Source organism: Cyclospora cayetanensis, unplaced genomic scaffold (genome assembly GCF_002999335.1).
Source record: "Cyclospora cayetanensis isolate NF1_C8 unplaced genomic scaffold, CcayRef3 CcayRef3_contig_111, whole genome shotgun sequence".
NCBI lineage: Eukaryota > Apicomplexa > Conoidasida > Eucoccidiorida > Eimeriidae > Cyclospora > Cyclospora cayetanensis.
Window position 1 is genome coordinate 19159 of NW_020312050.1, and position 15947 is coordinate 35105.

The window sequence follows — 15947 nt, forward strand, 5'->3', positions numbered from 1 at the left end:
CATGGCCCCCAATATACACCGTGTTCTAATAACCCATGAGTTCTCTCTACAGGCTCCCCCCCTCTCCCCAAAATTCAATTGCAGATGGTTCTCTCTCTCTCTCTCTCTCTCTCTCTCTCTCTCTCTCTCTCTCTCTCTATCTATCTATCTATCTATCTATCTATCTATCTATCTATCTATCTATCTATGTCTATCTCTCTCTCTACCGACTCCCGAAACAACCCTATTCTAGATAGTTCTCTCTACAGGTTTCCCCCAACAATACTATTCTAGATGCTTCTTCTAGAGACCCCCAACCAAACTGCCCCTTTTAGGGGGTTTAAGTAGCTCTGCAGCAACGCTATTAACCCGACGCCACTTGGTGATCTCGCGAGGCGTGCTCAGGGAGAGGAGGACTTAGGAGGAGAAGCCCCTCAACATCCACGTGGCGATCCCTCGTCCGTATTTAGCGCAGCTAAGCTAAGGGGTGGCAGCACTGTTGTCTAAAGGAAGCTCCTGGTGCACCGCGGGGGATTTTTTTGAAGCAGGAGGCGTCTCTTCCGCAGCGAGACTTCTCCGAAGCAACGAGGGTTTAACCCGCAGCTGCTGAACTCGCTTGCGCTCCTCAGCCTCCCTGCAGAACCAGCTCGCAGGCACGTTCGCGCGTGGATCAGGCGAGACCCCTCTCTCACAACTCTTGTGAGGCTGGAGGCTGCGTCCTAGTGCAAGGTGTGCGAAGGCGACAACAAACACGCAGCCGCAGAAACAGCACCCCCAGCAGCCAGAGGCAACAGAAAGCCAACCTCCTCCTTTGTCTCTCATGAAATGCTTCGCCAGCCTTGGCCTTCCGCAAGGCGACAGCGCAACGCTTCTTATCCTGGTCTGTCTGGGTTCTCCCCATGTATCGATTTTCGCGCAACAGGCCGTCCATGCTGCCTGCACAGCGACGCAGACGGCAGAAGCAGCTCCAGCATGCGCGACTACGCGCTTGCTGGCGGAGTGCGCCATCAAGGCGCATGCGCTGCTGCGCCGCGCTCCCGAAGCGAAGCAGCTTTTTGCATTCCAAGGAGAGTCTGAGCCAGCGGCGTCCAGAAAACGCTCTTCAGGCCTTACCAGGCAGGTTGACGGGCTTGATGTTCAAGATGCGAAGGATTTGAGCGTACCGCTCAAAGTCGCGCACTCCCAAGTATTGCAACAGTCTGCACTTTCACCAGCAGTCGCAGCGAAAAACTAGCAGCTCAGCACACCTGCACCAAAAAACCGTGCAAACGCCACAACAGCACCTGCTGCAGTGTACCAACAGCAGAAGAAACAACTGACTTCCGTCGGCGAACTACTAGGGCTTTAAGACCTCTGAGGCTTGCAAAATCCTTGCGGTGCTGCAGCATGTGGCGTGTAAGGTGTGCGATCCTAAGTCAAGAAAGACACGTATACGCACACGTAGAGACACACACACACACACACGTATACACACACGTAGAAACACACACACACACGTATACACACACGTAAAAACACGCACACACACACGTATACACACACGTAGAAACACACACACACACACGTATACACACACGTAGAAACACGCACACACACACGTATATACACACACGTAGAAACACGCACACACACACGTATACACACACGTAGAAACACACACACATACATATACATATATATACATGTACATATGTATGTATATACATGTATACATATACACACTTGCGATCGAAAAGCAAGATTTGAACTGCGCATTGAGTGCCCTTGAGCCCCCTCCTTCCCTCTCCCCGCATCCCCCCGTAAGTGTGTTTTCCCCTGAGCGTAGAATTGACGCCTGTGTGCTCATGAGATATTTCGAGCTTGGAGGTTGCGCCTTTGGGCGTTGGACGTGCCTTGCAGTCAGAATTCCAACTTGAGCCTCGCTGCTGCCAGTATCCTTGGTGTGTCTCTGCAGCGCCAGCCGGCTTGCTGTCGCCAGGAGCTTTTGAGTGGCTGCCTGTACACCCCACCCCAGAAATTCTGAGTTTCATGCCCTAAGTGGAGCGTTCACGCAAAAGCAAGCGGCTAGAGGCCTACGCTGAAGCCGCCGGAGAAAGCAAGAGAGAAGGGGAAAATAAAGACTCGAGAGTCGAGGGTTTGAACAGACGCGTCTCTAAGCCTCTAGCGACTTGAGAGCGACGCAGTGCGTCGCGCTAAAGCGGAATATGAACTCGAACGTACACCAGAGGGTACCAAGTCTTCTGGCTGAACACCCCAAGGATCGCTCTCCTCATCCAACGCCTCCGAAGCGGCTGAAAGCTTCTCCCTGTCCACTACAAGGCGCTTTTTCGTGCGCTTCTGCTGCTGGGATTGGGGGGATGGCTGCGCCGTATGGGGCCTCTCTGGAAGAGAGTTTGAAGCCACCAGCGCATCCGCGTCGCAGGCGGCTTCCCTGCCACGCCCTTCATCATTGTGTCTTTCAGACTGCCCTGAAAAACGACGAGAAGAGTGCGGCAGACTACTCTCTGCCGCTGCTGCAGAGCTCCACGACACCCTCCAGCGGTGGGAGACACTGCCCCTAGCAGGAGGCTTCGCTGGAGCTCCCCCCCCGCTGCTTGCGTTGCTGCTGGCGTGCTGAGCAACGAGAAAGCTGCAACGCAGTCGCTGCAACGAGGCGGCAGCATGCTCGGCGACGACCTCGTGCAGCAGCAGCAGCAGCACTGCCAGGAGGAGCAGGAAAAACACGCACTGCTGCTGCTGCCGCTGCTGCTGTTGTCTGTGCAGTGGAAACTCCATAGCCACGACCAGTGGCAGACGTCATACTACGACCCCCACTCCCCACCCCCTGCGCAGCATGAGCGCTTGCTGATGAGAGGATAGGCTTCAGCCAAAAGACTTGGGGAACCCTCTCCAAGATCGTATCCAGGCACTCTCTGGCTGGCGTCACGCTCAGAGCTCGGAAAAAGCACACACACCCTCCGAGCTTCCCTCGACACTCTCCCTTCCCTCTCTGTTTCTCCTTCCCGTTGGGGAGAAGCCACAGCACACAGAGGGGCCGCTGCAGCAGCTGCGTCTACACGGGGTGTCTCTCCCCCGCAGTTCTGTGAGGAAACTGGAGGCAATGCCTCAATGCCGCGAGCAAAGACACCCAATCGCCCAACAAGAACGCCTTTAAGAGAACTGAACTTCGATTTGAACTTGTTGAAGCGCTCTGGGATGGAGGGGCCCCCTCTGCGGGTACCCTGGGGGGCCCCCCAGGGGGGCCCCCTAGGGTACCGTCGTTTCAGCCCCCATCGCATGCAATAAATACCCGGACGCTGACGCCACTACTACCGCCCAATGAGCGCTTTGAAGTTTTTTAAAGGTTTTCTCCCCTGTTGTGCATCGAGGAATCCCTCGGAGGGAGGCTTCTCCTCCTTCCTCCCCCTGCTGTCTTGACGCGCTCATGTCACGGGGTAGGGGAAGCGACACGCACACCTACCCCTGTAAATGCAAAGCTGCGAACACGGAACGCTTCTCCGCGGCTTTTCAGAGATCCTCTGAGCACACAAGGCCATCCTTCCTCCCGCAGCAGCAGCGCGAGCTGTCGACATGGGAACCTGCATGCTATGCAGCATGCGGCGCGGTGGAGGAGGCGGCAGCGCCAGTCTCTGCAGGAACGTCTCTTTCAGGACGTGTTGCGTTTTAGGCGATTTCGCACTGCGCACGGCTCTTCATACGCACTCCCAGTGGGGTGGCATCCGTTCCCCCTCTACTGGGAAGCCGCCCCAGTCTGCTTTTCGGCAAGAGGAGTGCAAGCAGCAGCAGCAGCAGCAGCAGCACGCGCCAGCGCAGCAGCAGCACGCGCCAGCGCAGCAGCAGCACGCGCCAACGCAGCGTCCCTCCAGCAGAGAGGCGAGCGGGAAGCGCTTTTGCGACAGCAAGCTGGTGCGTGTCAAGGGGGGATCGGGAGGTTCTGGTGCAGTTTCTTTCGTCAAGCACATCCAGCATTTTCTAATGGGGCCTGGAGAGCCTTCTGGAGGGCGTGGAGGAGACGGAGGCGACGTACTGCTTCGCCTGGCGCGATGCCAGGGGGGGGGGGAAGGGGGCCCCTTGAGGGGCCCCCTGGGGGGCCCCCTGGAGGGGGGCGGCCTTGGGGGGGGCCCCCCTGTCGGTGCGCAGGATCTCAGTGCAGTTAAAGGCTTCGTTTGGGGGGCCCCTGGGTGTCATGGGGGTCGACACGGCTTGCCAGGGAGGCGCGGTCGAGACGCTGTGATTGAGGTGCCAGGCAGCTGCGTAGTGTGGAGAGTTGAGGAGAAGTTTTTCTCTGAGGGACTGAAAATCGAAGGCAGCGCGCTTCAACATTCCCAGGATACGCCGACGGAGGGGCTGGAAGTACCTCAAATGCATGCAACACGCCTAAAGCGCCGCATGCGATTTCTCGGACTGCTCGATCCTTCCGCCGCTGCTGCTGCCGCCGTCGCCTCTGCTTCCAGAAGCAACAGCAATTACAACAGCAATAGCAATAATGAAAGCAATAGCAATAACGAAAGCATCAGCAATAACTATAACAACAGCAATAACAATTACAATAGCAATAACGAAAGCAATAGCAATAACAATAACAACAGCAAGAACAACAGCATGAGCAATTACAGCAATAACAACAGCAATAGCAATAACAACAGCCTTCAAGATCTTGCTACCCAGTTATTGCAGCTATTGGGCCCGAGAGTTTTAGGGAGGGAGATGCTGCTGGCTCAAGGGGGGAGGGGGGGGCGAGGAAACTGTCGGAGGTGTCCATACACCGCAGAGGAGGGGAGCGAAGGGCAGGAGCAGCTGCTGCTGCTGCAGCTCAGGTTCCTCTCAGACTGCGCTCTCATAGGTCTCCCCAATGCGGGGAAGTCGCTGCTGCTGTCAGCCCTCACGCGCTGCGCCTCGCTTGCTGCTCCTTGGCCACATAGCACCACCAAACCAAAGGTCGGACACATTATGCTGCAGCAGCAGCATATTATGCAGCAGCAGCAGCAGCATTTATGGAGCCTTTCGATGGCAGATCTCCCAGGGCTTCTCCCCGAGGCAACTAACGCCATTGCCAGCTGTGCTCCACGACATGCAGAAGGCACGCGAATGGTTGTTCTCGTCGTGGACGCTGCTGCCGCTGCGTATCATGACACTAGCAGCGGCAACAGTAGCAGTAGCAGTAGCAGTAGCAACAGTAGCAGTAGCTCCTTTTGCAGCATGCTGCACACCGTGCGGTTGCTGCAAAAGGAGCTGCTTCTGCATTCACCAATACTAGCAGCGAGGCCTCTAGTGGTAGTCGCAACGAAATGTGACTTGAAGCCTCAGCTGAGCTTGTGCGAAGTCGACAAGCTGTGGCGGCTGCTTCAGCAGCAGCAGCAGCAGCACGCCGCTCACATCAAGGGGCTGCTGCAGCAGCACTTTGAGGACCTCTTCACCCTGCAGGATCGCGAACTGCAGGAGGGGGAGGCGCAACGGCAGCAGCTGCAGCGCTCAGTGCAAGTCATACCCGTTAGTGCGAAGGAGGGGCTAGGCCTCTCCCGCCTGGTGCAAGAGCTGCAGCAGCAGCTACACAGTGCGCGCCAACAGGAGCAAGGCGCCGTGCTGGATCTGCTGCAGCTGCTTGAATGGTCGCTCAACAGCGCGCCCGAGAACCTAAATCCTTCACTATTACACAAATATAAATCATAAAAGTCCAGCATGAAAATTTTTTTTTGAATCTCAGGAGTATCGACGGACGGACGCTGCTGCTGCATGCAGTCGGGGCTTGCGTGCGGCCCCACACCACCACTCGGCTTCCAACGCGGCTCTCCCCGAGAATATTTACACTATAAAAGCTGTGGAATTGTGGCTTGAAGTGGAGATTCAGCTCGGCGTAGTGTTCTCTCGTTCGCGAGGCTGAGGAGGCACATCGTCGGTACCTCCTTGCTGCGGCGCCGAAGTCGTGCGGCGTCTTCCGCTGCACAGATTGCCGCCTCTGAGAGGAGGAGCTCGCTATTTTCAGTTCTGCCCGACGAGGTCGACTGGAAGGCTTCAAACAAGCAGAAGCAGAGGCGCTTAGCCTCCGCGGTGCTCTACCCTCCTGCGGCGGAGCTGGATCCCATGAACTGCAGCTGTTCTTAACAGAATACGCAGCAACGCGACGATCAGCAGCAGCTCCGTGGAAGACAAAGGCAACAGAAGCCACAGCGGTAGGGGCAGTGTCGACTGAGAGGCTGAAAGATGAGGATCGAGAGGTGTTGGTTTTGCTCGAGCAACGTCTACCCCGGTACGGCAAGTTTGAAATGGCTACAATTCCCAGCATTTTGCGGCTTTTTCCGTTTCTTTCATCCCCGCATCTCTCGTGGTTTCCGAGGGCCCTCTTCTTGACCTTTCTGTTTTTCCCTCTCTAGCGCTCCCGCCATGTTATGGCGTTTCCGTTTCTCGGTGTTTCGCTCCATTGCTCCGTCTGCTTTCTCCCCCCGTCGCCCCCTTCCTTTGCGCACCCACCTTCCCTCCCCGCTTCTCCCTGCGTCTGCCTTTGAGTTCTCGCTCTTGCCTCTGGAGGGCCTCTCGACGACTTGCCTGAAAGCCAGCAGACTTCTCGCACTGTCTCTCCCCGTGCTTGATGACGCAGGGCATGGGATCGTCTTTGTGCGCAACGATGCAAAGATCTTCCGTTTCTGCCGCTCCAAGTGCCACAAGCACTTCAAGGCGAAGGGTAACCCCAAGAAGTTTAAGTGGACAAAGGCGTACAGGAAAACGAGGGGTGTGTTTCGTGCAGATATGGGGTGTTTAGTGCAGGCTCTTTTATCTCCTCTTCAAGTTTCTCCCATTTTGACGCGGCTTGCGCTCCAGGCCTCTCTGGAGGCGTTGAACACGAATCGCCACCCGCTGTGGCTATGTGATTTGGCTGGGATGCGCGTCTTTGTTTTTAGGCAAAGAGTTGAGCGAGGATCCTTCCTTCGAATTCGAGCAGCGCCGGAACTGCCCTGTACGTTACGACAGAGATTTGGTGCAGCGGACTGTGCAGACTATGCGTCGGCTGGACGCAATACGGCAGCGGCGCGCGGCAGTCTTTTACAGAAATAGAATGCTGAATGCCCTTAAGCAGCAGCAGCAGGAAGCCCAAGCAGACAAGCTGATGAAAAAGCACAAGCATCTCCTGAAGGAGATGGACCGCATTGAACAGAAGCAAAAGCCACAGACGCTCAGGGAGTCTGCCAAGCAGCAATTAGAGGATGCCGAAGAAGAGGAAGAGGACGAAATCGAAGAAGAACTTCAGCAGCAGGAAGAAGCAGAAGAAGAAGAGCTCGAAGAGATGGCTGTAGACGAGACACTCACAAGACGGGCTAAGCACAAGGTCGCTCAGGTAGTCAAACACTAGCAAGACAGCCCCCAAAACAGGCAGCTGGTCGTGCCACGCGCACACCCCAGCTAGCTGAATATCTGTACAACCAGCTAGCTATACAGCCGAGTCTTTAGCGCGCATTGCTTTGCATTGCCGCCAGCGAGAAAGGCAGCGCACTCCACGGCGCTGTGCATGCGCCGTCGGATGCAGACGCCTTTGCCGTCTGTCCACGTGGCTACTGTATCCGGTGCTGCATCGGCTGTAGTCAGAACTTGGGGAGAAACAGGAGGACACATGTGCTTTTTTGAGTTGTACCTTTGCTCTTTTGCGGCGAGGAGGCAGAACGACCCAACGTGTAGGGGGGTTTGCAGCACCCGTAGCAGTAGCGGACAGTAGCGGAGGTATTTGTTTACGGCAGATGCAGTCGCAGGCAGCGCAGCGCAGTGTTAGCGTCAAGAGTTTCTAGTGACAAGAATTTCCGCGCTTCTTCGAACGCACAAAGAGGTGCGGGAAAGCAGCAGAGTGTTGCTTTCCATAGGCCCCCCTTGTCTACGAGAGGTTCCCCAGAAGTGTTGCTCCCGTTTCAGAGATGCAGAAGCATTTGCATGCATTATCACGGACGCTTTTAAAGAGGAAAGGGGGGGGTGACCCACGGAAGCGCGAGCGCGGATACGATGGAATAGCGGGGGCCCCCATTGGACGGGGAGCAGCCGGTGGGGTTGTTGTACCGTCGGCGGCGGCGGGAGCGCTGGCGTTGAAGGCCCTTTCACTAGGGAGAATTCCTGAAAGCGCATGAATAACTGGACTTAAATGCTGGAAATTAGTGCGATAGGCTGCTGGGAGTGCCACGGAAGGCAGGGGCGAGCTGAGCTGAGAAAATCGCAGTGTATGTCCACGTCTTGCGCCGAGAGCTGATTACAGAGGCTGCTGGTGTGCGTGCGTGAGAGCGGGTTCTGCACGAGAAGGAAAGTGATGAAGTTGAACTCTCCTTTCTCACGGCTTTTCTTCCTTGCTGTGGTCTTTTGCCTCATGTTCTTCGACAGCAACTTCTGTCCTTCCGCTGCTCCGCAGGTTGCATAAGAGAGTGCTGCGCAGACCATGCTTGCCCCCGAGGGAGAGGACTCTCTGCAATCCGCTGCACCCGCGAGCGCCTTTAACGACTTCTCCCTCTCGAATAACCACCCATTCAATAGCCAGGAAGAGCCGCTTTTCCCAGCCTCTCAGGGGTCGTGGTTCAGGACGCTTGAAGCCAAGGCTCTCGCCGAAGACTTCCTGCATATCGATCATGAGGTCGGGAAGCGCTCGCCTTTTTTGCTCGAAGAGAGTTCAAGCCGCTCTAGGCTTGCCCCCATGACGGGCAACAACTAGCATAGCTTCGCGTACCCTCTGGCCCATTGTTGCACATATATGTATGTATATGTATATATATGTGTATATATATGTGCATATATAAAAATTTGTATGTGTATCGACGGGAAGGAGAAGATAAGCGCGTCGAATGTGCGCGCAGCTGGTGCCCTGCTCGCCGTTGATGGAACTGAAGGGTCTCTCCTTCCTTTCTGCCACGGCGAAGGAGGAATTTAAGAAGAAACTTCGGCTAGACGTTGTAACGCCTCACCACACACACACACACATACCCCGCACCCCACTCCTCACGCAAGCAAAGCCTCACTCCCATTCGCGCAGCCTGGCCTTCTTTCAACGCATTTTGACCAAACCTCCGCAGTCGCAGCGCCGCTAGCCGCCTGCGCGCGTGTCGAGCCTCTCGCCGTGGCGGTTCCCCCTTTGTTTTCTACTCCCTCCCCGACACCTTCACAGAGAGCCCTGCAGATCTCGCTCCTCCAGGCAGAATGTCTCTCTGCGCCTTCCTGCGTAGCGCCTCTTTTTCTTCCTCTCCGTGTGCAGGGCTGTCTTGTTGCTCCTTCGCGCGCTCTCCCAAGCTTTCCCTGAGCTTCCTCTTCTCGTGCCAGTGTGTGTCTGTCGATTCGCGCAGCTGCTGCCTTCCGACAACCTGCAGCTCTTGCTCTTCCAAGCGCGCAGTTTGCTCTCTGCCGGCAAAATTCGTCTCTCCTTTCCCCCGTCATACGGCCCCGCAATAGTGGACGCCTTGCTCAAGGATCCCCTCGGAGTGGATCTCGCGAGGCACTCACTCTTCTACTTCGAGCTTGGAGAGGAACTGTGCAAGCTGTGAGCTGCCATCCGCCTGCTGGCACTCCTGCCACGCCTCCGCGTGTGCTGCTGCTGCTGAGGCAGCAGCCTTTCGCGGCTCCTGCCTGCCCCTGCTCGCAGCTGCGTTCCTGAAGTCGACTGCATCGTCATCCTCCCACCTGACACCGATGTTTTTTTGTGCAGCTTGCCAGAGCATGAATGGCCATATCCTAATCTGTTGAGCATACTACGATCGGCGCGAAGGCAGCGGCATCTCCGTTTAGCCACGCAAAGCGGGGATTTCAACAGAAAACTCATCAGGCGGTTGACTTTCGAGGAACGCGACAGTGAGCACGTGCAGCACCAACGACTGCCTCGCTGGCTGGTGTTGCTGTATGAGTCGCTGTCACTCCTGCTGGCTCGTCTCGATAGGGCTGCTGCTGCTCTTTTTCTCTGCCTGGAGTGGACGTTTTTCAGTGCTTCAGAAAGATCTGGCGAACTCGGGGTGCGTGTGTCTGGCGGTTCCGCAGCTGTAAATGCAATACAAAACAGCAAACCCTTCATGGGCCCCTTTGCTTGAGCCTCGGGCATCGCGCCAATACTGCTGAGAGCTAAGAGTAGGCCCCTAGGGAAGGAGGAGGGAAGGGGGAGAAGGGAGGGCTCAAAAGACGTGCTCTACACCCCGCTTGAGGTGGGACCCTTGCAATAGCCGCGGCGCACTTTTGGCGAGGGAGAGATTTCCCGCAGAAAGAGGGGAAGGGGCCTTTAGACGCTGCCAGTGAGCAGCCACGTCGGCATGCAGGGAAGGCTCAACACCAAGAGCCACCACAGCTCAGCTGTTAGAGCAGCTGGAGGCGCTACGCTGCAACTAGCTAGCTACTTCCTACGGCGCGCTGTTAATCGCTGCGGACTACAAGCGCGCGCAGAACTGCGGCTGCCTGCAATCTCCAGGCGCCCCTGAGATAGATAGAAAAAGATATTTCCGTGTCGATCGACGCTAGCTGCTGAGGCGGCTTGCCCCTACTGCTATCGGCTCCAGGGGCCGCCCTCGGCGTTCCTTCGTGACACTCAACCAGTGCTCTTTTAGACAACGCGAAGCCGCCTTTAGGAAGGGCTTCTAGATTCTGCCTGGCTCACGCGAGTGCCTCTCTCGCACCCTCTAGCCGCCTACACAGCTAGCTAGCCACGACGTGCTACGAGCTGCCCCCATCGAGGGAAACGCAGCGAGACGGAACCTCTGAGAGGCACGCAATGCTGCGGGATATCTCCCCAGAACCTCCGTGCTCAAGTCGTGGTAATGAGCAAACACAAAAGGACGAAGCGAGCTCTGTAAGGCTCGCACGACCCAAGGAAGCGCAACATGAGGCCCAGCGCGTGCACGGGGAAAGGGGCCCCCAGAGGCGGGGGGCCCCTATCCCGAAAAGGGAAAAAAGGGGCCAGAGGCCTCCCAACGCAGCTTTTTTTCGACGAAGCGAGCCAGCCAGCCTCGCTCGCCGCAGCAACGGCTGCCGCAGGCGGCAAGGGCTTGCGCAGCCGTTTCCCACAAGCACCTTCGCGCCGCCCGAGCGACGCTGGCACACGCCAGCGCTCCGACGGCAGCAGCTACAAGGCAACACTGCGCACGGAAGCGGCAGGCCAGCGTGTGCGGAGGAGGGGCCCCAGGCTTCCCGCCTGGGGCCCCTCAGCACCCGTCCCTTTCGTGTTGACGAGGAAGGCGGAGACACCAGGGCCTGAAGACAATCGCTGCACACTCCCAATGACACGCCTTGCTGCGGACTGGCTTGTTCTGGCAGGCTTGCGCGAGCACCTTCTGCTGGGCGCCTCTCGGAGCGCGGAGTGCTGCAGCCTACCTGGGGGTATCTGCCCGTCGTACAGGAAGACGTGGAAGGCTTCTGGCGGCTCGACGGGGCTCGTCGCTGCAGAAACAAGGCAACGCGGGGGGCGAGCGAGCATGCATGCATGCATGCCATGAAAGGGGACGCACAGTGGGAACTCGAGTCGTGAGGGACTGCTTGACACAGAAGGCGGCAGGAAGAGGGGCAACGCAACACGGCACGCAAGAAATGGGAGCTGCGAAAATTCGGAGCTGCAGTGCACGAGAGCAAGGGAGAAGGTGTCCTCGCACAGTTGGTAATGGCTTGATTTGCTTTATATCCCTTGTACCAATGCAGCCAGTCGGTATAGAGGACGACCTCGTCCGCACTCGGTATTCGCGATTCGTAAGATTCCGACAAGCCTACATGCATGGCAGCAACACACATAGACATGTATAGATATACATATGTATGTATATATATATGCATATATATATACATATGTGTGCATATGTACATGGAGAAAGACTGAGACGCAAGTGGACGCAAGCAGGCACGCGCAGCCATAGAAGTAGGAACGAACGACGCGAAACTGAAACACCAACTATTGGGAGGTAGAGAGAAAAAATATTTAAGAACAGACAGCAAGCAGGGAAGCAAACAGACGAAGGGTTAGCGGGGAAAGAATACGAAAGTAAACCATACCCAGAGCCCTCAACACCTGAGGGATATCTCCTCGCTGCAAGAGCAAAGATCTCCCTGGATCTGCGAGCTCAAAGGCCCAGCGCGCTTCCTGCACAAGCAGCAGCACCATTGATTCCATCATCGGCACCAGCATCACCCCTTTCATCATCAGCAGCAGCAGTTCAGGTGTCTGTACCAACGCTGGCGTCTGTACAGCAGAGGCTCTGCAAGCAACGGCCATCATTGACAGCAGCAAAAACGCACCCACAGCTACAGGGGCCATCGTACCTACACAGCAGTGGGAAGTTTCAGCTCACCGCCTCAGTCAGAGCGTCTGAAGGTAATTCTGCAGCAGCAGGATCCGTGGCAAAAAGCGCTGTGTAGTGGTTGCCGCTACCGATCACCCATAGAGGAAGACGGGGACTCTTGAAGCGGCTGCCGACTTCGCAGTAGCTGCAGAAACGCAACACCCCTACAGCGGAGACGGCAGAGGCTTTTCCTGCGTTTATTTTCATCACACACGCCGAGACACGGCCTTACAAAATGCGTCGTGGCTGCACGGGAACTACTCTGCCCCCCTTACCGGAGCACTTCCATCTCCGAGAGAAAGCCTACAACCGGCCTCTTGAGGGCCCCTCCGAGAGAGGCCTCTCCAAGCAGCGCTGAGCCATCACAAACATTGCTGCTGGCTGCTCCCTGCAGCAGCAGGTTCAGCGCCTCTTGGGCGCAGTGTCCATACACCCCAAGCAGCGGACGCGCAGGCGGGTCCATGTCATTCCGAACCTGTCGAGCCAGCGGCAGCAGCAGCTCGCAGGAAGCAGAACAAATTCTGGCGATGACGCGAGAACAGCAGCACCACTCTGCAGCGACTCCCTCGACTCATCAGCGCATGCGAAAAAAGACCATCAAGAAGAGCCGAAGGCACAGCCTCCCTTCCCTCTCCCCCTTCCCCCCCATCCGAATGCAGCGTTTGCACCAGTCCAAGCGGCTCCAGGAACCCTGCAGAAAAGAGACCTCAAAAGCCTCTTTCAAGAGGAAAAATACCTTTCTTGGCCCCCTCGTGAGGACCACTGAAGCCAGAAGGCTGAGTGCTGCACCTGGAGCAGAAAGCAGCACTCGGTAGTGGGCTGCGTAGAAGCGCATGACCTCTTCAACGCCAACGATCTCGCGGGTGTAGCACTGCATTGCATCCATGTCTGCTGCTGACGCCGCCGACCGAGTTGCGGGGGACGGCCCGCACGAGACTACGGCTACGGTGTACACGGAGGTGTCTGTACACTGGAACAAGACGGCAGAAACTGCCTCAGCCAGCGCGTGCTGGCGCAGCAACGCGCAGGGGTAGAGCCCTCTCAGCCCCTGCCGCGCGCGTTGCTTCGGCTGGTGGAGATGCCGCTGACACCGACGAGCTCGAGCGCTAGAAAAAAGAAGCGATCGCAGAACAAAACACTGCAGTGCAGCCAAGACACCGCAAGGACCCCCATGCACTTGAGCAAGCCCCCACTCCCTGCATCCCCATGCGCCACTACCTGTCAACGCGGTGCAGCTACGCAAAGCCTTTGGCCACTCGGCAACGAAAGCTATCGGATGATCCATCCTGCAGCGGCACGAGCAATGCACAGAGGAAGTGTGGCTGTACGCGTACTGTGTGTATGCATGTATGTATGTATGTATGTATGTATGTGTGCTGTGCGTGTGCATGAATGCAGGTATGTATGTATGTATGTGTGCTGTGCGTATGCATGAATGCAGGTATGTATGTATGTATGTGTGCTGTGCGTATGCATGAATGCAGGTATGTATGTGGATGTGTGCATGAATGTGTACTGTGCGTATGCATGCATGTATGTACGTGTATGTGGATGTGCATGTATGCGTATGTCTATGGATGTGCATGTATACGTGTGTCTATGTGCAGATATGTATGTGTATATATGCATGTATTTATGTGGATGTGCATGTATGTACGTGTAGGTGTGCATACATGCGTGCATATATGTATGTATGTATGTATGCGTACACTGTATGTGTGTATGAATGTATGTGTATGTGCACGTATGTGTATATGTATGTGCATGCATGCGTATGTGTGTAGGAGGCGGCACTGGCAGGGCCCGTAGAAACGGCAGCTGTGCGCAATGCGAGCCGCTGCGTTGACGCGCACATACCATCTGCTGAAGTCTTCTGCTGCAATTTGTCTCTCGCTGCCTTCCCCAACGAGCAGCAGCAAGAGTTCTCGCAGTCGCTGCGGTTCGAGAGGCTGCGTTGACGCCTCCAGACTGGCGAGTTGTTCTTCCTGCGTAAGGCTTCCCGTCTGCAAGGATCCATCTATGCAGGCACAGCACTTCCATCGCTGCTGCTGCTGCTGCTGCTGCTGCTGCTGCTGCCTCTCGAGGGGAAAAGCGGCTGCTCGGTTTGGAAAATCTTTCGGGGAAGCAGAGGGACTGCTCGGAGTGCTGCTGCAGCTGTCGGGTAGCCTGCAGCAGCAGCAGCAGCCTCTCCGTTCCTCCTCTGAGATCCACTCTGGAGGCACCACGAAGCGATCCTCTGGAAGCTTCTTGCTGCTGGCAGTGTCGTGGCTGCTGCTGCTGCTCAGCGGAAAGGAGTTGCTGCAGCTGCTCCGAGGAGGCGGAGGAGCCAACCAGTCAGTCAAATCGTCTCCCTCTGGCAATAACGACAAAAAATCAGCTTCCGAGAGCTGTCTCGGTGAGGGAGGCGCAGCAGCAGAGAGCGCCTCTGGGGAAGCTGCCGCTGGAGATGCAGGCAAGAAACACGACACACAGCAGCTGCATTAGCGCTCCCTCTGCACAGGCAGTAGCGCTGCCACGACTCGGAGTACTTGCATCGCCTTCCCAGCACGCTACTGTGCAGCTCCGCATGCCTCTGAAGCAACCCTGTGGAGCCATCATTCACTTCGGCTCGACGGCAGTCACCCGTCCACTCGTCAGGCATCACCTCTACGATGACACCCTACTCACCTTCTCGAAGAGACGCTTCTAATGCGCGCTGAAGTTCAACATCATCGGCATCAACCTCCGTCGGCTGCTGCTGCTTGAGCTGCTGTTGCTGCTGTGGCTGTTGCTGCTGATGGTGTTCGTGCTGATGGTGTTCGTGCTGCTCATGCGACGAATGCTGCTGCTGTTGCTGCTGCTGGGGCTGCACGGGATGCTGCGTCGGCTGCTGTTGTTGCTGCTGCTGCATCCATTCCACTTGCGCTGCAGCTTGGGAAAGGCGAAGCACATTTTGAGTAGAAGCCGGAGGGCCCACAAACTCTTTAGGCGTCATTTCTCGAAAAAAAATTCAGCTGATTTTACGCTGTTGTTGCTGCTCGTGCTGCTTCTGCTGCTGCGAGGGGTGAGATAGATTGCGTTGTGTTTGATGCACCTGATGCTGCTCCGAAAGCCACAATCGAAGTTGCTGCTGCTTCTGCTGGTGTTGTCGTTGCTGCTTCTGCTGTTGCTGGTGTTGTCGTTGCTGCTTCTGCTGTTGCTGGTGTTGTCGTTGCTGCTTCTGCTGTTGCTGGTGTTGTCGTTGCTGCTGCTGCTGCTGCTAGTGTTGTCGATGCTGCTGCTGCTGGTGTTGTCGATGCTGCTGCCGCTAAAGACACGCCAGCTGTGGCTGCCAGGAAGCAGCAGCCACAGCTTAGACCTTGGATACCCCACTGTACATCCCTAGAGCTTCGAGAGTTGGGGTAGAAGTCAGTGCGGCGCAAGCGGCAGCACCGCCAGCCACACCCGTATCCCTGCTGGCACGACTGTGCAAGTGTACTGACACTGCAGCACCGACACGACTGGAGGCGGAGATTGTTGCTGCTCGTGAAAGAGCTGCTGCAGCGGCTGGCGTTGGTGGGCTATGTACTGTCGAAGTCGTGCAGTTGCAGCTGGCGTGGCGCCTCCTGTGGAGCTTCCACAGCTGTATAAGCACACAGAGAGAGGCAAACTGAGAATGTTCACACGGTCCTCTAACCGTCAGCGTCGCCTTCAACTGTTTCTGCGGTGCTTCGTGAAGCTCCGCTG

The 15947-nt window shown here is 56.5% G+C and overlaps 4 protein-coding genes across 4 annotated transcripts; 3 read left to right on the forward strand and 1 right to left on the reverse strand.

Annotated features, from left to right (window-relative positions):
- Positions 1–3403: 3403 nt before the first annotated feature.
- Positions 3404–5860, forward strand: LOC113146754. The gene is made up of 6 exons (XM_026335054.1): positions 3404–3610; positions 3647–3780; positions 3849–4491; positions 4624–5190; positions 5281–5505; positions 5687–5860. The coding sequence occupies exons 1-6, from the start codon at positions 3404–3406 to the stop codon at positions 5858–5860; spliced, it is 1950 nt and encodes a 649-aa protein (XP_026190839.1).
- Positions 5861–6180: 320 nt separating this feature from the next.
- On the forward strand, positions 6181–7324 carry LOC113146760 (probable ribosome biogenesis protein RLP24). The gene is made up of 3 exons (XM_026335064.1): positions 6181–6226; positions 6575–6706; positions 6876–7324. Exons 1-3 carry the CDS (start codon positions 6181–6183, stop codon positions 7322–7324), a joined length of 627 nt encoding a protein of 208 aa, XP_026190849.1.
- Positions 7325–8386: 1062 nt separating this feature from the next.
- LOC34623828 lies at positions 8387–10016 on the forward strand. Its single transcript, XM_026335075.1, has 5 exons — positions 8387–8578; positions 8799–8894; positions 9282–9475; positions 9641–9783; positions 9967–10016. Exons 1-5 carry the CDS (start codon positions 8387–8389, stop codon positions 10014–10016), a joined length of 675 nt encoding a protein of 224 aa, XP_026190860.1.
- A 1022-nt stretch (positions 10017–11038) lies between these two features.
- LOC34623829 (ubiquitin carboxyl-terminal hydrolase MINDY-3) lies at positions 11039–15216 on the reverse strand. Its single transcript, XM_026335017.1, has 10 exons — positions 15094–15216; positions 14910–15012; positions 14100–14682; positions 12979–13528; positions 12518–12717; positions 12252–12387; positions 11956–12043; positions 11562–11672; positions 11287–11352; positions 11039–11166 (listed from the first exon to the last, which is right to left on the reverse strand). The coding sequence occupies exons 1-10, from the start codon at positions 15214–15216 to the stop codon at positions 11039–11041; spliced, it is 2088 nt and encodes a 695-aa protein (XP_026190802.1).
- Positions 15217–15947: the final 731 nt, after the last annotated feature.

Bases quoted from the DNA above. Each gene is read 5' to 3' on its own strand.
- LOC113146754 (XM_026335054.1), top strand. From the start codon at position 3,404: ATGTCACGGGGTAGGGGAAGCGACACGCACACCTACCCCTGTAAATGC. The intron at 3,611-3,646 runs GCAGGAACGTCT...GTTGCGTTTTAG, and splicing joins AGGCGGCAGCGCCAGTCTCT to GCGATTTCGCACTGCGCACG. The intron at 5,191-5,280 runs GTGCGGTTGCTG...TGTGACTTGAAG, and splicing joins TTTGCAGCATGCTGCACACC to CCTCAGCTGAGCTTGTGCGA.
- LOC113146760 (XM_026335064.1), top strand. From the start codon at position 6,181: ATGAGGATCGAGAGGTGTTGGTTTTGCTCGAGCAACGTCTACCCCG. The intron at 6,227-6,574 runs GTACGGCAAGTT...TTGATGACGCAG, and splicing joins CTCGAGCAACGTCTACCCCG to GGCATGGGATCGTCTTTGTG. The intron at 6,707-6,875 runs GTGTGTTTCGTG...CTTTGTTTTTAG, and splicing joins GGCGTACAGGAAAACGAGGG to GCAAAGAGTTGAGCGAGGAT.
- LOC34623828 (XM_026335075.1), top strand. From the start codon at position 8,387: ATGCTTGCCCCCGAGGGAGAGGACTCTCTGCAATCCGCTGCACCCGCG. The intron at 8,579-8,798 runs GTCGGGAAGCGC...ATGTGCGCGCAG, and splicing joins TCCTGCATATCGATCATGAG to CTGGTGCCCTGCTCGCCGTT. The intron at 9,784-9,966 runs GTGAGCACGTGC...GCGGTTCCGCAG, and splicing joins GACTTTCGAGGAACGCGACA to CTGTAAATGCAATACAAAAC.
- LOC34623829 (XM_026335017.1), bottom strand. From the start codon at position 15,216: ATGACGCCTAAAGAGTTTGTGGGCCCTCCGGCTTCTACTCAAAATGTG. The intron at 12,044-12,251 runs GTGAGCTGAAAC...CTGCTTGTGCAG, and splicing joins CAGACGCTCTGACTGAGGCG to GAAGCGCGCTGGGCCTTTGA. The intron at 11,673-11,955 runs GTATGGTTTACT...CCATGCATGTAG, and splicing joins TCAGGTGTTGAGGGCTCTGG to GCTTGTCGGAATCTTACGAA.